The following is a 23,924-nucleotide window of genomic DNA, read 5'->3' as shown; positions in this document are numbered from 1 at the left end:
TTTGGGGTGAGTTGCCAGTCACAGGACATGCCAGGCTCTCAGTCCCTCAGCCTCTGCAACCAGGGCTGCCGCATGCAGTGCAGAAGGCTCTCCCAGGTCAGCTGCACTCCTGAATTGCCGCCCCAGTAGCCCTCCTGTCCCTCCTTTAATTGTTCCATGGAGCAGGGCTAATCTCGAGCTCCTATAGTCCAGGCATCTTCCCAGAAGTCTCCCCTATGTAGTTATATTTTAAGAGTTTCATGAGAAAGGGATTGTCCCTCATCATCTGCCGCTGAAGGGATTTTGCAATCCCAAATGCTTTCAGAGCTGCTAGCCAATATAAACATGTGAGATACTGGTGTAAAGCAGTAAGAAGTGGTCAGGCTAAAGAGACCTGTGCAAGGAGCGCTTACACAGTCTCTGCTTCTGAATGCATCATTGGCCTTACATTTGCTAAGGGCATTGTGCAGACCAAATAAAACATTTTTTAGAAGAGTCAGGTCTCGGGCCACAGTCTCTGGTTTGCTAGGGATTCCTTGAGGCCAACTATGTGTGAAAAACTATCACAGAAGCCCTTTAACAACTACTTTAACAACTGCCCTATACTTATTCTTATCGTTATTTTTTCCCAGGTGAGAAACTTGAGGCATAGGGAGGTGAGCCTCGCCCTTGGCTCACACAACACAATTTGTGCACTTCCACTCCCAGTACCAGCAAGAGTCAGGATCAGCTTGGCCTCAAAACTGTGCTTCTTCCACCCTGAGCTGTTTCCCAAACCAGCAAGATGCAATTATTTATGCACTGGTAACAACTATCATAAAAAATCCAGCTGCAATAGTTATAATTGTCCCTCAGTGGTCAATAGTTTGCTCATATGTTTCTATTCTACAAGTAGATGTGAAATTCATGTACTTAGAAGTGATACCAGGTAGAACAAAAGCCCGTGATTCATCCTTTTTTTTTCTGTATAGTAATATATTCTTGGGCTGTGGTCACACACAATGAACTGTATTGCAAGTTTCTTGGTACAGAAGTTAATTATTCTTGCTACTCCTGTAGCATTGCTAACATAGTACAGTTTTATATTGTGTAAGCAATGAATATTTACTGAATTAGTTAAAGAAAAAAACTGGGAGAAACTGACATATAACTAAAAATTCAAATGTGTATTGCTTTATATGTGAGGAGAGACTAACACACCTAAAATAAATTATATAATTTATGGTCCATCAATGGTTGCAGGCACATTTTGTGATAGTTCTTTTCCAAGACAGCAATCTATACGAAGTATGATTTTCTTTTATGTTTTGTCTTAGTTTATCATTAGATTAATTGTTAACTATCAGAGTAGAGAAATTAAATTAAAACTAAGCACAGCACACATTATTAGAAAACATAGACAGTCTTATAACTGAGGCTTAGCTCTCCAAATTTTTATCGAGAAGATTACTTATTAGGCCTGGATAATTATTTCTCAATGAAATAGATAGCTATGCAGCAAATTAAAATTGGCAATGAAGTATTTAAATTATGTTTTGTTTTGTGAATAAAACAAAACATAACTTTCCTAAATAAGAGATTTTCCTATTAAAATCTCTTCAGAAGCTCACTAGTGATTAAATGAATTTAAATGAATGAATGGATGGCATATTTGTATTCTCTATTATCTGAGACCTGGAGTTATATTCTTCACTTCACTAGATCTTAGTTACTATATGGCTATATTTATTGACTATAAAGAAATCCATATATGCATAAAGCTCAGGTAAAGAGATGATTGAATCTTTCCACCACCCCTTTGTTTTTTGTTTTTTGTTTTTTTGGGGGGCTACATGTATGTTCCGGGAATTGAACCCAGGTCTCCTGCATGGAAGGCGAGCATTCTACCACTGTACCACCCGTGAACCCCACCACCCCTTTCTTTTTAGCTAGCGGTTTTCAAAGACTAGCTAGAGCTTCTTATTTTAGAATTTCCAAATGATATGTAGGGAAAAGCTGTTTCTCTGACTTGTAAATTCAAAATTTATTTTTGGCAACACAGCCTGCAGTTAAAAATTAAATTTCTCACATGAATCACTGAATCAAAAATGCGATACAGAAGTCACATATAATGACGCCTGCATTTAATGTATGCCATAGAGTCAGAGCAGATAATTGTGTGCATAATAGTAATTAATAATAAAAAGGCAGCTATTATTTATTGAGAATGTATTCTATATAAGGCACCATGCAGCCTTTAAAGTATATCATGTAATTTTTGAACAATGATACTATGCAATAGGTATTAACATCCCAACAAGAAATAAAGAAGATGGGGAATAGAGAAGTTAAGTAATTTATCCAGGCTAAGGTATCAACAATGAGGATTTAGGCAGAACTATATACTATTTCAAAGCTCATGTTTAATACACATGGGTATGCTTTTTACTGAATTTACTGCTATTAGAATTTAGTAAGAAGGTTATATATGCAATTTAGATCTGGAATTTTCTCTTGAAGCCACAAAAAATGATTTAGTAATCCTATAATTATGTATAAACATGAAACCAAGAGTATATAATATAAAATAATAAGCACCATGAAGGGATTCTGTAATTAGTTTTTATGGCTGCATAAAAAATAAAATTACAACAGTTGTTGTAATTTTATCTTTGTCTCACAGTTCGAGAGACTAGAAGTCCATAATCAAGGTATTAGAAGGCCACACCCCTTTTAAAACCTTTTGGGGAGAATTTTTCCTTGCCTCTTCTAATTTCTGCAATTTTTTGGCAATCATTGTCATTCCTTGGCTTGTAGATGCATCACTCCAAACTTTGCCTCTGACTTCGTGTGGCCTTTCCCCCTGCATCTCCATGTGTCTTCTTATATGGACGATTTAACTTAACAAAGATCCTACATCCTAATAAATTTACATTCACGGGATTGGAGCAGGATGTCAGGACTTCAACATATCTTTTTGAGACATACAATTCAACCAACAACAGATTCTTTAACAGAAAAAACTTAACCTTCATTGACTAAAACATTATATGATAGAAAAAGTCAAAATACATAATGAAAGCTTTTAGATAGTGTTGTTAAGGATGACTAAAATCTAGGCTGTGTGTGTGTGTGTGTATATATATATATATATATAATATTGAAAAAACTTAGATTGGCTACTTGATGCCAAATTGATGTGTTAATTGAATTTAATACATTTGGACTTTAATGCTGACTTAATTAATCAGGTGGTTTGTAACTGGATCCTGATGGTCAACCAAGAAAGCAAGGAAAATACATTCCAGGGAGACATGAAATCCCAGAGGTAGGGAAATGTCAGATCATAAAGCAATTCGTTTGCCAGGTTTTCTAGCTCAGAAGCCAAGAAGCAATATGATCAGTTTAGCATTTAGAACTAACTCCTAGGTATCAGGATAGGGAATAAGTAAGCAGGAGAAAAGACCAACAGCAATATGATGGGTTAGGCTATTAAGGGAGTTTCAAGGATGGAGCTTAAATTTCTATGGAGAGTATTATCTTTCCTCTGTTCAGTAATACAAGAGGAAGACCTGATTTGTAGCTGGACGGAAAGAACAGAGGCAGCATGATGAGTTTTATGGTGGAATATTATTTTAAATTAGTTTTTGTATACATAATTTTAAATGTCAAATAATGTCAAGAAGGTATAAAGCTACACACACACTCACACATACACACACAACTCATTCACATTTCCCACCTTGAGATCCCATCCCACTTAATTTCAACACTTTTAGTTTATTCACTCCTTTAGGTATTTTCTCTCTTATTTAAACTTAAGCTATGGCTTCCTACTATATTAGATGAGAATTTTAGCCCTCTAGTTCTCTCCCTTCCTTTCCCATTCTCCCATCCTTCCACTATAGCGATCTCAAAATGTAGCCATAATCTCATTCAGTGTTCCCATTGTAATGACTATGCAAATATTTTCCACAACTGATAAAAAGAGTAGTTTACTATAATTATATTGCTTTTTGTTGTATACCTTTCTGTTTTTCTAGGATTTTATTAATTTATTTTATTAATGCCTATAGTAAATCTTCCCACACACTCCAACAATTTGGGAAAATCCTTTTCAATTCAATGTTCAGTGGCTGAAAGATTATTTATAATTTTATTTTTATTTCCTTTGAATTATCCTTCTTTCCCCTGTCTTTCTCCTCCAACCTATATGGATCTTTCTGTAACTCTATTTCACTGTTTACACTGTTGTCACCCTCCGTCCTAATGAAAATAGTGGAGATAAGAGTGATCAAGTTTCCTAAAGAAGAAGAGACCACATGACCCAGAGCACAAATCATGATTAATCTTTGAGACAGCAGAGAACTTGCTCTAAACTGAAAGCTAGAAGTGAAGGATTGTTATACATGTGAGTAGTTTTCTAGGTAGTTGTGAGGGAAGGTCAGGAAGTCAAAGTACTGCCAACGTAAGGGCATCTGTTTTTTTTTTTTCCTGGAAAACTGGAAAAAATGTTATCTGTTCTCTGTATATGGCAGGATTAAAGCACCTGTAAGAGAATAGTAAACAAGTAGAATATTCAGAGGAATCTGTATGAAAATCATCAGCACCCCCTCAATTCCAGGCTCCTTAAGCAAAGAAATTTCCCACATTCTCAGAAACCATACAGAGCTCCTGGGGTTCACTTTGCTGTGGATTTATCCAAACATTTTCTCAATAAAGTAGTTATCTTCCCCCCAATAAGTTCTCTTGAAACTGTTAGGAAGGTAAAATCGTCTTTACATTATTAGCGATTTTACTCCATTTGCACAGTTTATTTTTCTTTTTTGATATATATTAGGAATATGTATAACCAGAGAAATGTTTAAATTCCTAAATCTATTGGTCAATCCATTTGTGAATAAGAATCAAATTTACTATTTTTTGTTTTTTCTAGTTGTCATTGATTGATCTTCCATATATGTGAGAATGAGAATATTGATGGCATTTGTTATCTCTTAAAAGATGATTCCTTTGCAATTCAGAGTTACAGCAACCATTTAGCAAAGCTAGTGATTTGCAACTGTACCCATAATTGCACTTATCTCTACTGCATCATGTGCTAATTTGTCTGCCACATCTTTTCTTACACTGCCAATACTGCATTAGGAAGTATCAAAAAGTACTCCACTACATTCTCAAAGGGCAGGAAACTTTTGGTTTACCCAAGATATCAAAAGAATTCTGACAGATAATGTGGCAAATCTCATACAAAATTTTGCATTCATTACATAAAAAGACAGGAACAGATTTTTACTTCAAGAAAGCATTAACCTTCATATCTTACAATTTTATTTAACTACCTAGACTTTAGATTAAACTATATGAGAAATTGAGTTAAATTTTTTTGCTGTTGTCCTTTTAATTTTAGGCCATGGCACAGAAGGAAGATATGGAAGAACGAATCACCACCCTAGAGAAGCGTTACCTCAGTGCCCAGAGGGAATCTACCTCCATACATGACATGAACGATAAACTAGAAAATGAACTGGCAAATAAAGAGGCCATCCTACGGCAGGTTCTGTATCTCTGTCTTTGATCTGTTCCATATGTGTGTTCCCATCATTCTCACAAAACACTGAGTAAATAAAAAGTATTTGTTTTTTAAAGGGCTGAAGTGTAACTATGTCAATTACTTTAGAATGGAGCACACTAAATAGATGTGATTTTCAATAGGCTATTTATTTTCCAGGAAAATAAAGAAGAAACTATTTTTCTTAATAATAGTTTATTTCATTTGGTTTTAGATACTTACCAGGAATTGTATTAAGTGTTTTATGTATGTTACCTCATTAATTGTAAACACTATATGACGTAGGCACAGTTAATACACTGAGACATTGACTGTTCCCCAAGGTCACACAGATGGTAATTGAGAACATTAAAAAAAAAAAGCAAAACTCTTACTAGTGGCAGAAATAGAAAATAAATTAGTAATGTGCATGAACTTGAACAAATGGAATAATCTCAGTACTAAACGACTTCGGGTGTACCATGATAGTAAAATTTGGAAAAATATTATTAGCCCAGGCTGGGAGAGTAGATGAACCATAATGGTCTGCGGTTCAAGAACTCCAGACAGGGTTGGCAAACTTTCCTGTGAAGGGCTGCATAGTAAATATTTTAAGTTTTGTATATGTCATATGATATCTGATTCAAGTACTCAGCTCTGCTATTATGTGAAAGTAATCATAGTAGTGCATGTGTGTGACTGTGTTCCAATAAAACTTTATTTACAGAAACAGACAGCCAATCGGATTTGATCCATAAGTCATAGTTTGCCACTTCCTACTCTAGAGATGACTAGATTTAGGCTTTTCTTTCTTTTTTAGTGTTCTCAATTTTAGTAAGTAATATGGATAAATAATACGTGAAAACCTGAGGACAATCATTACTTTGCACATTTAGGTATGGTAGTTGCTGGTCTTAAATCAATGTCTGAACCCCAAAGCTCCTATTGCTCCTATTCAGCTCTGACCTATTAATTGCCTCTATTACCCTTTTTGTTTCAGATGGAAGAAAAAAATAGACAATTGCAAGAACGTCTTGAGTTGGCTGAGCAAAAGTTGCAGCAGACTATGCGAAAGGCTGAGACCTTACCTGAAGTAGAGGCTGAATTGGCTCAAAGAATTGCAGCCCTGACAAAGGTACTGAAATAAAACAAATGGTTAGCCTAGATACACTTGTAGAAATGACTGATAATCAAAGTGAAATCATGAAGATGTTCATTAAGCACTATGAAAATTTAGTTTATCTTTATTGCACTTATCTGCTATTTAAATGAACTTTTCTAAAACACATACCTCATTTATGCTGTCATGAATAATTGGCATAAAAATGTGATGGTCCCCTTGTCTATTTGAACATTAACAAAACTAGCAATATTTCATGTAGTTGTCATGGTTTTCTTTCCACAGTAATATTTGCACATGTTAAGAATAATCACAAAGGGTAAACACGCAATGATGATTTTTATATGTATGTACATGAGACATAATACTTTAATAGGCTTAATATAAATAGTCTGTTATTAGAAATATAGGTAATATTATAAACAGTTGATTCCTTTCTGCCTATAGTATGATAAAAGTTGTTAGAAGTTAAAGTCAGACTTGTAGCAGTTTAAAATTTAAAGCCTTTAGACTGAAGAGGAGCAATTTCTTCTGAACCAATTAAAATCAATAGTACTCTGAAGAATGTTCAAAATTATATACCATATCATGACCACTAGCTTCTCAACATTAAATCATTTTTTTTAGAATTTCACATTGTAATGTTAAAAAGAACATTTTTACCTTATTTTTGCAGTCAAATGGAAATGGCATTGCTTCAAATTATATGCGTGTCTCCAGAGCACAAGTCTAGATATTGTCACTAAAAGCATATTTGACTTTTAACATCATATCTGATTTTTAACATCAATTTAAAATGTACACACTTTTGAAGTTTACACAATCATTACTATTGGCTAAATTTTCCAGAGCACTACACTAAATATGTAATAAAGGTATGTGAACCTGAAGTTTAAATTTGGGTATCAAAGATAAACCAAAGTAATGAATCAGCAAAGGAAAAGTAGGTGCCACCCACATGCTTTCCTAAAATAATTAAAGAGAAACAGTAGAATAATTTGTCTGTTGTTTGAAGGGGGTAGTTAATTAGGTGGTATAATAAAAGCAAACATTTGACAAAGTAGAACAACATTAGGAAGTATTTGAATAGTTGGTTGCCTAAAGAATGTTGGAGCAGCTAATTGAATAAAATATGTGTCTGATGAGGGCAAGCTTATAATATGAATCCTTTCCTAGACATAGACGAGACTCTTGACAATTGCAGAAATGTTTGAGACTAGTCCACCAGATATCAGAGGGCATGTGTATGATTCAGAGTCAATCCATCATCATTGATATGGAAGGTTTCAAAGTGCTTAATAGTACTTTAGTAGCATGATCTTGATATATTAAAGGTGGCAATATTTTAATTAATTTATCCTAAAGACATTAATGATAGAAGTGTTTTATTTCATATCATAGTTTCCTTTCGTTTTGTATTTATTTTCATTCATTCTCATTTGAAGGTCCCTACAGGTCAATTAAAGATCATTGGTGAATCTTGAAAATTATGTATTAATCCCATGTTTATGGCTGCTTTGAAGAGTAAATGTTAACCATATTAATGATTTTAAAATATTTTATTTGTGATTCCTAATCTATTTTACATTGTGTGGCAACCACTAGAAAGGTGACATGTTGAGGCAGTTGAATTGTTGTTTTATTTCCATGGTCATAACTCATTGTTCTGCCTGGTTTATTTCACTGGCTTGATTCAATGAATATGTTGAAATGATTTATAGACACAGACTAAGCTACCTAACGTAGTTTCTTTTTTTTTTTTCTATCTGCTTATCTTCAATACTTTGTCCCCACAAACAAGCTTTGTGGTCAATCAATTGTATTGAGATAGATGATCCTACAATTTTTCCAATTCTTCAGCTCATTTTATTAATGGGTAGTATTGCAAAGTACTGGTGTAGTAGGTTATCTACAGAGTATTGGAGTGCTTAGTTGAATAAAGCATGAGTCTGAGCATAGTAAGATTGTAATTCATACTCTTCCATAGCCACAGGCTCTACCCATAAACCTCTCTGGTAATTTTAGAAGTGATTTATTTCTAAGGTGATGAAAAATTTATCATTTAATTTAAAAATACTCCTTAAATTACATGAAATATGTAAATATCTCAGTAATCTTTATTTTTCTTTCTGTAAACACTTCTTTTAAATTAGTATAATAAGGATAAATTATATTTTTCATCTAAGGAACACAGGGAATATACAAAATTATCTTTTAAATTTGCACTAATTTGGGGGAGTTAGATGAGTGGCTAAACAACGAATGTAACTTTTATAAACATTTTAGCAAAATATAAGAATCACCAATATTATCCTTTAAAAAACACCAGGAAGTCTGGACTTTTACCAAAGAAACACAATTTAAAGCCCATCAAATACTTACCCCAAATTAACTTATAATGGATAACAAGTAAATATTCTTTAAAATACAATATTTAATATATGGGACTTTAAATATACCTATAAAAGTATCTTAATTTAAAATATCAAAAAAATAACTAGAAATAGGAGTCTCTTCTTTTTTATCCAACTTATTTTTTTTTTAATTTTCTTGGGCTCTTATTTTTACACATTATATTTACTTAGGCAGCCAAAATAATTTCCTCATTTTGCCTTTACCTAATACATTGTCAAAATTCTTCTTCCTCTAAACCGCTTTGGTTCCCTCACTTTTCAGTAGAATTTAATCCTTCTTAAAACATTTTCACCCCATTTCTTTCTTCTTTTGAGTGCCTTTGCTTGTGACTGGCTATAATTTAGCAGCATTATTTCAGATATACAATTTTTAGTTTCTTATCATCATACTTAATTCATTATGGAAGCTCATAGATGCTGAGATTTTTTTTTCTGAACTCATTCCTTCTGCTTGTAATATTTTTATACTATTTGAAGATATCATTCTGCCTTTGTTTTTATAAGAAATGCATCTCATACTTTTTTAGGACCAATAAAAACGATAAGCAGTAACACAGTAATTTTAACATGACAATTCGTTTTCAGTGCCTGAAGTGAATGTTTGAAATAGTTAGCGAGTTTTCAGTAGTTAAGACGGGAACAGATGGATAATAGAAAGACATTTGCAAACAATTTTTGAAGAGACAGACTTGTAAACTTTTGTAACTTGCCTACCTTTACTCAGTTACCCAATTAACTTAATACCACTAATTGGCTGTTAAAATGAAATTTTGAGGGTTACAGATGCTTTTATGAATTTAGATACTATAATTTCAATAGCATTTTGATCCGTTTACTATATTTTTACTTAAAATCTAAGTTTTAAATGGTATTAAGAACCATTTTATCTCATTTAAGAACTATGATAGCTCACTGTGTTGCTACTACTTAGAAACTTGGGGAGGAAGTAAGGAGAGAAAGGGGCTCTTTGTTACTCCTTCATTATTTTTCCTCATTTATGAAATAAGTAAATCAGGAAGAAAGTCTTATGAAATGCAAATGCTGAGTTATAATTTTGTATAAACAAGCAGATTTGAAATTTTAAATGTGTTTATCATAGATTAAATTGGAATTTGTTGCCTAAAATAGTGCAGATGAACCAATATATAAATAGGTTACCATTTTTTCTCACATACTGCATGGCATATTTATATTTAGGCTTATATTTGCATAGAGTTTACTTAGGATGACTTTATAAAATGTGATAGAAAATGCTCTGCAATTAAAATGTATAGTCATGGCATGGAGTTCTTTTAATGCTGTTATAATTACTTAATTTGCAATAATGATTAAAATATTGATATAACTTTAGTTGTAATCTGTATATAACATATGATTATAATTCAGCTATCAGCAATGTCACGTGTGTTAAATACTTTACACTGTGGTAACCTGACAGTCAAATCCAAGACATGTCAATGAGCAAACAGCTTGCAGAGGCACTATGTGTCCTGTTCACTTTAGGGCACTATTTTGTTTCCATAGCAACAAATCAAAGTTGAAGCAGTTTTGGAGTGGTCCATAGGGTAATTTTGGAGAGATCACAAATAAATGTCCTCATCCTCAAAGCATTGCTGTCAACTTGATAATTTTAGGAATTTGAATTATTTTCATTTAAAATTTCAAATTAAACCTATGTCTGAGAATAAGCTGTTAGATTCTACACTGATGGTCATAATGTATATTCAGAGACCAGAAGTCATTTCATAAGTTTGCCACTATTGCTGAGGAAATTCAATCCTGCTTGCATTTGAGAATACCCTTAATAATTAACTCCAGGACTTAGCTTTATCGCTTATATCTGCAGAGTAGGGTTTATGCTAAATTTTGTTCCAAATTTATTACACCTGAGTCATTGCCTTAGTATGCTGCATACTACCCAACATTGAAACACATTGTTTCCATTATTTTTTAAGTAATATGATAAAAAAAGCAAACAAAAATAAAATTTCTAATAATCTATCAGAGACATATTCTAGTGTTTGGTTTCCCATAATTCCAATTATTACATTACTCTTTCAGAGTTGCTTTAATTCATTCTGTAGTAGCCTTTCTTCAGCCACTCATCACTAACCTTCATACCTTAGGTTGATAGCTTTTTATTTCAGCATATCATTGTTTTTCATTTATAACCATCAACTGCGTCATGTTCCACCAGATATCGGTGTAGTTCTTTCCACATAAAATCCTGTCGATTAAAGTATTAAATTTGCTGTCACAACTTTTCTTTTAAGCATTCTGTGCTATGTTCTGTTCAGTGTCAGTGTCTTTCGTTCTGATTTTTCAATTTTGTCCCTCTCCTTTTCCTTGACTTGTTAGTCTGATCCAACCTCTTCTACCTCATCTGATGATTATCAATATGTTATGGAAGCTAAACTACAAGAAATGATCTCCATACGTAGGAAGGTAGTCCTACTGGACTTTACTTTCTATTGCTAAATAGAATCCATCTAAGTTTTTCTTTTCATTTATGAGAATTATGTTACTTTTATTTATTGATAATCGACCATCTGTGCAGTTCAGTGCTTCAGGAGCTTAAGATTGGACAATGGCAGGTTTGTGTTCAAACCATGCACAGTCTGCATGTTACATTTGGCTGATTTCATTGCTCATAAATAACTCCAATGTTTTGCTGATGCTTGGATGTAACAGGCCTTTGTAGCTGACACATTTCAAGCAATGCTGTTCAGCTGCCTGTTTAAACAAAGTTTCTTTTTTGACAACTATGTCTGCAGTTGGTAGTAGCTTGCTTTACATTTTATTTAAATTTCTTTAGAGGAAAAGAGTTAGCCACATCTTACATTTCAGGTGCATTCTTCATATTTCTTACAGGCTGAAGAGCGACATGGAAACATTGAAGAACGTATGCGACATCTGGAAGGTCAACTTGAAGAAAAGAATCAAGAGCTTCAAAGAGTATGTATATTTAGACCTCACACATCTCCAGGTTATAGATTTATGTTCTGTGTGTAAGAAATGAATGTCTTTTTTGACTATGGGTTGTATATAAAATCTTGTGGTAGGCCCTATGCATTTCAAATTAAAAAAAAAGTTTTTACCAATTTGATCAACACTGAAGTAAAATTGAATCCGATTTAAAGATTAGCACAAATACAAAGACAAACCCAAATGCATTTTAAATGACTTTCATGTCAAATTTCTTTCTGTTTTTCCTTTTTTCTTGAACATAAGGCTAGGCAACGAGAGAAAATGAATGAGGAACACAACAAAAGATTATCTGATACTGTGGACAGACTTCTGACAGAATCCAATGAACGCCTGCAGCTACATTTAAAAGAAAGAATGGCAGCTCTAGAAGAGAAGGTAAAGTGGACAGCAGAGTAGGATAGCTTTAACAGTGAACAACGTTCTTTGAATCAATGTTTGTTCCATACACTGGTGTAATCATTATATTGGTCAGTGATTGGTATTTCTTAGTTTTTTTTTTAAAGGTATTTCCTTAATTAAAAAAAAAAAATGCCTTATGGATTCTTAGAAGTGAGTAAATCATTTCCGTAAAAAAATTTAAGAGAACCAACTTTTTAAGTCAATAAATATTACTGAATGATATACAAATCTTGTACTTTAGCATGCTCACGTAAGGCAAATTTATTAGAGTGTGCTGTGCATCTGTGGTTAAATTATATCATTTATCCTTTACTTGGTGCAAAAAAGGAAGAGTGGTAAGACAAAAATAAATACTTTGGAGTGAGGTGGAGGTTTGCCTTGAACTGTTCAGTAGTTTCAAGAGACTTATATCAGCTGCTGGTTTAAAATCCAAACTGTGAGTGATTATCAATCTTTGCTAGAGGGAGTTTGATATTTTCACCTGTATTATTCAAAACTGCTACTGTACAGACTGCAATTTAATTCACAATTATGTATATCTCTTAATAATTGGCAGCTACCAGACCAGCTGGTTGTGAGCTGGTTGCCAATTCAAGAGTTTAAAGAAAGGGAGGGGCTAGAAACAAAGGTAGATGGACAAATTACTTTGAAAGTTTAGATTGAATGCCAGTCACTATTCTGAGCAATTTCTCCTGCTACAGTTAGCAGACCAAAATGTTTCAGTAAAATGTGAAATTAGTTTGATTTCCTTACCCATTAAGAAGTCATGCCTTTTTCCCACATTCAACTCCAAATAATAGCTACTATGCCAATCATTATATTCTTAGTTTAATATTCCTATGTAAATTATAAAGAATGCAGTATTTTGCATTATGCTTTGTAATAGTATAAGAAAAATACAAGCTTTGAACAACGGTAATAATTATGTGGCAAGGATTCTTTTAACAATGATACAACTTATTTCCATGTCTTTATGTCTATTGTATCATTGGTTTCTGAAATAGCCTGAATGTTATTTAACTTCTATAATAATTGAACTATTATAAATTAATTTTATGTTTGAAATGGATGTCCAGAATTTTTTCTCTCCTTATAAAAAAAAGAAAGAAAAGAATTGATTGATTCTTTTTGATCAGTTGATTTATTCTCTCTTTAGATTATAAAAATGAGTTCATCTAAGCTCTAATTTTTTTGAGTTCTAATTGTTTCTAATTTGCAAAATAGTTTGAAATAAGGCAAGCAGAAGTACTTGAAAGGTACTGTTTATTTTATGTGTCCATTCAAGTGTTACAAAAATTAACTTTCCATTTAAATTATATATTTTTCAAAATGTTGATGTGCTATGTTTAAAGATTCCATTGGACCTTGGTTTCCATGGAAACAAAAAATGAATGTATTAAAGGAGAAATCAAAGAAGATTCTTGAGTAATTAGAACACTAATTAGTGTATTTATTTATTTTATGTTTAATTTATGAATCATTTTTCTGTGCTTTTTTCCATAGAATGTTTTAATTCAAGAATCAGAAGCTTTCAGAAAGAATCTTGAAGAATCTTTACATGATAAGGTATTACAGAAAGTTACATTTTTGGGGCCCATTTTTCTATTTAACACTGATGGATATTTTATTGTAAAATAAATTTGATTAAAAATAATTATCAAATATTATCATTCTAAAACAATTATAACTTTTATATTATATTTACAGAAAAGTGCACAATATCTGGAGAACTCAATGATTTTTCACAAACTAAATACACTAAAAATTAGCACTCAGAAAGCCACCTCATGCCAGTTTCCGATTACTGTCCATTCCCTCAAGGGTAATCACTACTTGACTTTTAACAGGAGTTGGTTTTGCCTTGTGCTTTACTTTATCTAAATGGAGTAAAAATTATGTACTCACATGGGTCTAGTGTGAGATATCATCTTAACAGAAATGTATTAAATGCTTACTATATATAAAAATTATGGTAAGTTACATATTTGAAACATGATTCTAATTCCAATGTGGCTGAAAAGTATGAGTAGAGACAACACACCCTTAACAAAAAGGAATGAGTTGTCAATATAGCTGGTGAGAAATGTCAAATGAGAGAAGTAGACAGTAAGAGCTTCAGATCCTTGCTGCTATGAAGACTTGAGAGAGGTGGTACTTGACCGAAGTTTTAAGATATAACTCTGCTGCAAGCTTTTTAAAGATTGCACATGTGGCATGACCCCAGGTGCTTCCTGGGGCTAGGGAAGGAATGAGTAGTGAGTGTGGTATTTTAAATAATAGGTATAACAATTTGGCAGAAATCAATTATTCCTGTTGTAGGATATGTGGCAAAAGAGGTAGATAAGGACAAGATTGTGAAATCTTAAAAACTATAATCGTTACTATGTTTTTAACTCTGATGTTAGCCTATAATATTTTCAAGTTAACAATTTTGTCTTATTTCATTTTGTCTAGTACAAACAAAGCTTAATAATGTAAAATATCTTCTAACTTAAGAAGCAATCTATGAATAGTTATTGAAGGTAATCTATATTATTTTGTTAAATAAAAGAAGGAAGGAATGGAGAAAGGGAAGGAGGGAAAGAAGAAGGGAGAGGGAATAAAGGAAGGAAAGAACTAAGGAAATAATGAAGGAAGGAAGAAAAGAAGGAAGGGGGAACTGAAAGGAAAGGAAAGGAGAGAACAATTATTCATATAACTACTGAATTCTACAAATAATGATGGTAATTAAAAAAAATCACACCTATTTGGTCCCTATAGTAAGGTGCCCACAATCTCCTAATAGATAAATTTGCTATCATAATATATTATGGCACCTATAAGAAGCATATTCTTCAGAGGTAGTTCAGAAAGGTTACACAGAGAAGATGACTTTTCAACAGGCTCTTGAAGAACAAGTATGATTCTAATAGAGAAGAAGGTAGGTCATTCTATGCCCAGGACAGAGTTCATGCCATAGCATAGAGAAGACAAAGGGAGTTAGTATGATGAATCACCAGAAGTTTGCTATAAGTGGTATGTTTAAAAACCAGGTTGTGACCAGATTGTGAAGTTTGGGCTTGATCTTGTTATGCAATATCATGTTATTCAAAGCTCTGTGTGCTCCTGGCAAGATGCCCAGAACCTTCTTCACACCACCTACCAAACCTTGCAGCTTCAACAGTTTGCCTAAGCAACCAACAGTACTAATCACTCCATGCTTTGCCTCCTCACTTCTGTCAATAGCTGGAAAAACAAATCCCAGCCGTAGCTCATTCCTGGACTCTCATCCCATATAGTTTAACATATTCCCTAATTTGACTACATCACCTAACCCTCCGTAACTCTTCATATTTTCACTCTACCATATTTAACTTGTAATCCATCATGAGTAAATTCCCTTGTATGCTCAACCATATCTTTTGGAGTTTCTCCTCAGCATCCCATTCTCAGAAAGTTCCTAGGGCTCTTCCTTTAATCTCTTCTCTATTCATGTTCATTCCTTGATGGTGTAATCCCATATCATGGATTTTAATACCATTTATAAATTGAGCACTGTCGAATTAGGTCACCTATCGGGCCTTCTCACCTGAAGGATATTCATATGTTCAAGTGCCAACTCAGTATCTCTACTTGAACATCTAGGCCTCTCAAAACTAACCACACATCACATCCACACAGGCCACCATCACCACCTAAGCTCTTTTTTTCAGCAGTCTTCTCAGTAAATCACAAATTCTTCCTTCCAGTTACTCAGGTTAAAAACCTTGGCATTATTCTGGATTCTTCTCTTTATCGCAAACCCCACATTCATTATAATAGTAAATACTATTAGTTCTATCTTCAAAATATAGCCAAAATCTAGCCCTTCTCTCCCTGATGTCAGCCTCGTTCTTAAGCCATCATTCTCTTGCCTGTACTTTTGGAAGACTCTCTAGTGATTTTTCTTTCTTTCCTTCCTCCCAGTCCCATTTAATTATCTGCTCTCCAACATTCAGAATGACTTGTCACTACTCTGCTTAAAACCTTCGCATCGTTTGCTTTGTTGCTCACAGTAAAAGTCAAAGTCTTTAAAATGGTTCACAAGAACTTTCAGGACTATTCCTCCCCTTACCTCTACACTGTTTTTAAACCTACCTCTACCTTTCTCTATACATTTCCAATCCAGCCATACTGGCCTCCTTTACCCACTGCCTCACCAAGTATTTCCCTTAACACTAAGGGGTATTTGCACTTGCTGTTCCTTCTATGTGCCATAACATTCCCCAAGATATGACTATTTCTCATATCTCCCTTTTATTTAGGTCCTTGTTCAAAACATGACTTTATAAAGGGCTATTCCAAGACCCCACTATTTGCTCCTTCCCCTCAATATACTGTTCTCCCTATTTGTTTATTTGACCTATCCATTAGATTGTAAATAATAGAAGGGCAGAGATTTTGTTACTTCACTACTATATCTGAGATGCCTTTACACAAGAGGTGCTCAATACATATGTATGGAAATGATAAACAAGTGAATGAGTACAGCAATAAATTATTGAATCTGTTTAAACAAAGGATTTATTTGAGCACACAGGTGTTTTAAAATGATAATACAGTATGGTAATGCCTCTTTGAAAATTGATTAAGTAATTTAGGAAAGAGATTAAAAGGGCTTAGGACAAAATGGTGTTATTAAGAATAAAAAAGGCGGATAAGAAAATTATTGCAACAACCACATTGACGAAAGTGTGTGGAGAATAAAAAGTATGAGTCTAGTAAAATTTCAAGCACTGGACACTGGGAGGAGGGAAAAAACCATAGTAAATCTTTAAAAGGACACATTTAGACATTTATATTATAAAAGTTATAATCATTGAAATAAAATTTAATGCTCACATGAGCATATAATTAAGGATTTTAAGACAAAGCTATTCCTCATAAATTTACAGACCAAATTGATAATGTTAATTTAAGAAAAATATTAGAGGAGCAAATAGTTGTACCAATACCAAGCCAATCATTTTAACTCATATTAGGTTATTAAACTTCCTTCTTAAAAGTGATGATTTTTTTTGATTCTTTTAATCCAGTCTTCCTTCTTCACCCAGATGTCCTTTAACTATCATAAAATAATAGGAATTTTCATTTACCAAATAAGTAGGAATTTTTCTTTGTTTTTGAAACTGGCTAGGATTTCTACTCTGCATTTTTAAGTGATATATGCAAATCTGTTCATGAACTTAGTATTCTCACAAATTTACAATGATTTATAAATAGATAATATCAGGGATTGTAGATAAATTGTTAAATTCATTTCTGCTGTTCACATTTTCATTTCAAGAGGAAAATTTAGGCATAATTTTCAGTCATGTCTAATAATCTTTAATAAATATATCTATTACTTTTCCCCTTTTTTGCAAAGTCATTAAGCTTGGTTTGGTATCGAGTGCTGGTATTATTGGCATATGCATATCAACTGAGTATCACTTTCATTTTTAGGAAAGATTGGCAGAAGAAATTGAAAAGCTGAGATCTGAACTTGACCAACTGAAAATGAGAACTGGCGCTTTAATTGAACCAACAATATCAAGGTAACATTAAATTAAAAGCTTTTCTGTGGTTCACTACAGATCAGTATAAATTTCCTTAAGGTTTCTTAGCATCTCAAATAAAAAACAAGTATTTTCTATTATTCAATAGGCATTACCCCATTTTATTACTTACGCTTACAGCTTCTATTTTCCAAAATAATCATCTAATATAGAAGTCCCTTCTGCAGATATGTAATAAAATTTAAATTATTGCTTTCTTTTTCTTTATTTAATTATATAGGTATATATAGAAAGAACTTTAAACTTAAAAAGAAAAATGAACTATATGTATTTCCAGGAAGAGGTATCAACCATTTCTTTACATGCAGAACTATGTTCAGCTGTTAACATGGCTGGATGAATGTCATTGATTATGTTCTCTTAGCATGTACCTAGTTTGTTAAAATAGTCACAATTAAGAAAGGAAGAATAAATCACACTAACAGCACTGGAATAAATTTAGCCATTCTCACCCACTTTGATTTAATTCCTCCTCTTAAAAGAAACAGTGGGATGATTGATTACTATACATACATGTACATATGATATATATATATCTGTCTATATATGTAATATATATAGACAGTAATCTTAGTAATTCACATATAATTTGTTTTGTGCCTAGGATCCTTTATTTAAAATTGATAAGGAATCCTAAAAAGATATACTCATTTAATCATTTATTTTAAACACAGAATAAAATCAACTGCTTGAAACTTTTGACCACCGTGGACTTCTACAAGTCCATTTTTCTCAGTCTTGTGCCTTAAGAGTGTTAGCTCCACAATGGCAGGGATTTTTCTATGTTTTCATGATACTGTAACCTCAACACCTAAAAAAGGTGCCTTCTTATAGTATGCTCTCAATAAATATTTGTTGAATGAATGGATACCTGGTAAAACCTTTTTCTGATGCTCAGGTAAAATATGCAATTAAAAAAATCCTAAAAGAGCTTATACTATTTTCAATATAAGTATTAATAAAAGTAATATTCAGTATTTTGAGCATTTCTATCTTAGTATAAGAAATAGAATTTTGCAGACATAAAAATGTCCAAAGAATTTTTAAATATGTAAGACATTTATTTTAGAAAACTATTTTTATTTTTCTTACTCCTTAAATTTAATTTATGAACTTGAACTGAAATTATTCATTTAGAGATATGTTCTCATTATAATGATGATGATGATAGTAATAAAGAAAGAACAGAAGGAAGAGAAGAAGAGCAGATAAAATATTAAAGGAAGGAATAGGATAAGCATTATCAAATTAAAAAAAATATATATATATATATACACTAATATGGCCAAATGGCTACTTCCTTGCATTTATGATATTAGATCGCAACAATACAGATTTGTAGAAGTGTTGTCGACATGTTCATTATTATAACAATGAGTCATTATTGTACCTGTAATGGGCGAACCAATAATGTTTCCCTACAATAAAGGGTCATTAGGAAACTTGGGAATTGCATGCAGACCAGCTGTTCCCTGATACAGCATATTTTAGTGGAGAGAGCACTACACCAAGGGTAAGAGGCCTGAATCCCTAGGTCTCAGACAGGCAGTGTAGCGTTTGCTTTTGAAAAACGCATTTTTTCTTGGGAAAATTCTAGTTTTATAGTTTTCATATATTTTTTACATGAATATATTTAAATAGTATTTTCATCCTGCCTATCTTAAAGGCTTGCTTTGAAGATCAAATGAGATTAGCAAGCAAAGAGGCTTTTAAACATTAAATCATGTTACAAGTATAAAACATTATAGGAATTATTAAGGTACCCAAAATGGTGAAATTTATAAGTTGACAAATAATTGAATATTTATTAAGCCATAATTAATCCATTGAATGTCCATGCTTCTGTGCTCACATAATTTAAAAAGAAACAATAAAGAAAACAAAAGTTTTATGAGGATTCCATTGACAAATTGGTTTTTTTGGGGGGGTCCGGGTCCATTGACTTGTTTATTATATAACATGTGGGGAGGTGGTAGGATCTGAGCCAAGGTTAGTAAATATCAGTAACTCATATTCTCTACTAGCATCTCATCTGAGAAGAAAGAAAGTGAGTTCCAGAGTAGCAGGAGAAGGTTGGATTTGGCTCAACTTTGAAAAAAGGGTAGGATCTGAATAAATGGAACAAACAATGGAAAACATTCCAAGAAGCAGAGGAACAGAAAATGGGTTTTACTTTAAAAAAAAAGTCATACTTAATTTATCCATGGAAATGCTTTAATGATATGAGAGTGAAAGGACTTTCAGGAGGTGACGTTACATGGTTCACCACCTAAAGGAACCCATAACTGTTCTGTAACTTATTTAGATCTTTAAAAACCTTCTTAAAATAGTGTACACTAAAAAATATTTAAAACTGAATTAGTATGGAAATATTGCTTCTATTTCCTCCTATTAGGAACTCAGAGAGCTGAATGAAAGGAGAGAGGTGAGCAGTAACTTCTTTGGATGGAGTATAAGCAATGTTTTGTTTTTCTAGAATTGGTGTTCACAGCTTTTTTCTTTCAAAATATACTAGGCACCTTCTATCTGCCAAAGAGTGTTGCATTGGGAGTGTAGTGGTGATGAAAAATACATGTTCCCTAATGGAAGATACAGGAATGCTAGTTTGAGGAGTGTTGCAATATGGTACTTCCAGAAGCCAGAGATGTGTATAGCAATGGGGATTTTAGCCTAGACCTTCAGACAACAGTCTGAAGCATATAAAGGTGTGGAAAGACTATTGCATGCCCAAAGAACATCGCACTCAAACCCTCAGAAGTGAAAGAAAATGTGAGTTATTGAATGAACTGAAAGAAAGTCTGGATAGTTGGAGGCGAGAGAGTAAGGCAGAGGCATGCCTAGAAGTAAAGTTGGAAAGTAAAAAGGACCCAGATTGTAGAAGGCCTTGTAAAGCAAGTTAAATCATTTGGTCTTTAGACTAAGTGACTAGTTACACATTGAAAAATTTTATGCAGGTGGTTAATGTGACCATATCTGTACTTTATTTCACTTTTTTATAAGTGATCTGGAGTTAGAGGATAAATCTACAAGGTATCCCTTCCAGGATGCTGAGTTATGATGTTGAAAGTTAATCTAATTCCCAGAGAGACATTAACCTAGGCAGCCATGGAGCAACAAGCACCCAGAAAATCCTGAGATAGTTTAGTACTGCATTACAGTCTATTTTGTTCATTCATTAATTTACCAGATGTTTATCAAGTACTTCCATGTGCCACACACACCTCCCTGGGGATGCAATGGTGAATGAAACCTGGTCTTTGTCTTCATGAAGCTTAGAGCCTTTTGTGAATTTGACCTGGTTGGTTAGGTTGTTTTGCTTGTTTGTGGGGGGTCACATTTCATTCTTTTTCCATGTGAATATCCTGTTATTGCAGCACCATTTGTTGAAATTTTTTGTTTGCTTGTTTTTTGGGAAGTGCATGGGGCCGGGAATCAAAACCAGGTCTCCTGCATGGCAGGCAAGAATTCTACCACTGAACTACCCTTGCACCCCCTGGTTGGTTAGTTTTTATGTATGACTTTTCCAAAACAAATCACTTTACTTGATTAAGCCTCAAATTACTTACTAAAAGAGCAATAAAGGTAATCTATTTGGGGCATGATTCCTTGCTCTAATATCCCATTTGGCAAAAGCAAAATCAGTGTCTTTCAACGGCTGCAAACCCGACCTCATCTAACCTTTTCTAATCGTGTCAGAGATTTGGAAACCTTGTCTTTGTTCACAAACAGAACTAAGAGAGAGAGTCTAGTGGATGAATAGGAGCCCTCCAAGTTCATCAGAAAACACAACTTTAAGCATATTTCCTGCTAATAGCAGATCTTTTATTGCATTTTATAGGACATAATGTTGTCGCTGTTATTATCATCATCATTAATATAGCAATAAATTGAATTTGCTGTAAATCCATATGTGTAAGTAATGTGCCTGGGGAAACCCTTCTGCACTTAGATTGCAGAATACTTTATTACCATTTTTGTTGAAAGCCAGGGTTATGATATTTTTCAACTGGATTTTTTCAACCATTTCACCTCCAAGCAGATTTCAGAATCAAATGTGACTATCAAAAGATTTTTATTCATCTTTTTGGAATACAGTCTTATCAAAAGTTAAAAATTTGTTCTGGTGGTTTATCCTATTTTATTAAAAAAGTAAGATTATTAACCTTGGTCTTTCTGATTATAAGCTTTTAGCTGGTTCCCTAAAAAGACATTGAAAAATAGAGAATAGGTACAAATTTATTTGTTCAAAAATATTAAAATTTTGAAAACATCTTGAACCCAAATGTTTATGCATGTTTCAGTGACATAAGTGAGAAATACCTATGCCTAATACAATAGTAAACAGCAAATATTGAGATATCCACTAAATAGCTCAAACTATTATAAATAAAATTGCCAGAATTTAAGCCAATCGTTCACGGTTATCAATCTTAACATGTTTCATTGTGCTGCCACATTTGAAAATGGTAATTTAATAAAGTTTTAAGTGTATTCTAAAAGGAGAAATTGTGCCTGATATTAGGCGATGAATCTGAGATGACTTAAGCATCTGGAGAGGCATCAAAGAGTTCATGGCAATTTATTAATTTTCTTTCTTGAAATTTAGCTCCTTAGGGTTTATGCTTTATTGCCTAATTAAGCATTGAACAGTGATTCACTGGTAAATATAATTTCTTAGATTGGCTATATTTCATATATTTTTTTCTATTTTCCAGAACTCATCTTGACACCTCAGCTGAGTTGCGGTATTCAGTGGGCTCACTAGTGGACAGCCAGTCTGACTACAGAACAACCAAAGTAGTAAGAAGACCAAGGAGAGGCCGCATGGGTGTGCGACGAGATGAGCCAAAGGTTAACCTTTTTTATTTCAACCCTTTGATAGTTTTTTTTTTAACATGGTAGGCACCAGGGATCGAACCTGGGTCTCCAGCATGGCAGGTGAGAACTCTGCACTGAGCCACCATTGCACTGCCCCTCTTTGATAATTTTAATAAATACACTATTCTTCTACAACAATAAGAAAATTCAAAGTGCTGGTATGTTCATGAGTTTCAAGCATGGCATATGATAAATTTTTAAAGCTATACTTAACATAAAGCACCTGCAATGTGCCAGAAATTGAATTAAGCATTTCCCATGCAGTTTTCCACTTATCACGTGAAGTAGTTTGTATTTCAATATTAGTTTTAGATGTAAAAATATTGATGCTTAAAAAGATTAAGTGGTCAATATTACATAGCTAGCAAGTTATGGAGTCAGAAACTGCGCCTGTATTTATATGGTTCTAAATTCCATTCTTTTCACTATTATACTCTATAACCAAACAAATGACTTTTGACTTCTTGGGCAACTTAAGCAATGACCTTTATACTGTTAAAAAAGAGCAGTTAGATATTTTAATCACAATTAGTATTTTAAAGACAATTTGGGGAATATGAACATAAATTATTGAAGGTGTTTATAGAGAACTCTGTAGATGAACTGCAGTATCAACCTTTAATCCAGTTGCTCAAAATTTGCAAGCTGTGCATATTGAGTGGATATGTAGTTACATTGTATAGAAAAATAGTATTGTGTGCCTTTGTGCCCTAAATATATTGTGTGCTACCCAACCACATTTATGTGTCCAAAATAACACTTTATTTACTCATCCTTATTTGTACACAGGTTTGATACCCTCTGTCTTTTAATTGGTACCAATATGTCATCTGTAAATTAATCCCTTGAGTGGGCATTCAATATCTGTTGAATGGATGAATAAATAAATGAACAAATGAAAAAGAAATGAAGTCCATCTCAGTTCTTTCTCATTATTTTACATTAAATGAATTAGTGTACTTCAATACCAAAAGAAAATAATAATAATACAAATGCCTATTTAGGTTGTCATTAAATCTTAAATTATTATAAATGGCAAT

At 33.1% G+C, this 23,924-nt stretch overlaps 1 protein-coding gene across 1 annotated transcript in view; it reads left to right on the top strand.

Moving 5' to 3' along the window:
• Window positions 1-23,924, top strand: part of PPFIA2 (PPFI scaffold protein A2) — a 497,371-nt gene that overhangs the window by 376,013 nt on the left and 97,434 nt on the right. The window contains 7 exon segments of the mRNA XM_077111527.1: window positions 5,369-5,515; window positions 6,510-6,644; window positions 11,915-11,998; window positions 12,275-12,406; window positions 13,934-13,996; window positions 17,894-17,985; window positions 22,722-22,857. Of these exon segments, the coding sequence (XP_076967642.1) occupies window positions 5,369-5,515; window positions 6,510-6,644; window positions 11,915-11,998; window positions 12,275-12,406; window positions 13,934-13,996; window positions 17,894-17,985; window positions 22,722-22,857 (789 nt within the window).

This window comes from Tamandua tetradactyla, chromosome 7 (genome assembly GCF_023851605.1).
Source record: "Tamandua tetradactyla isolate mTamTet1 chromosome 7, mTamTet1.pri, whole genome shotgun sequence".
Taxonomy (NCBI): domain Eukaryota; kingdom Metazoa; phylum Chordata; class Mammalia; order Pilosa; family Myrmecophagidae; genus Tamandua; species Tamandua tetradactyla.
This window is presented reverse-complemented; position numbering and strand designations above follow the sequence as displayed.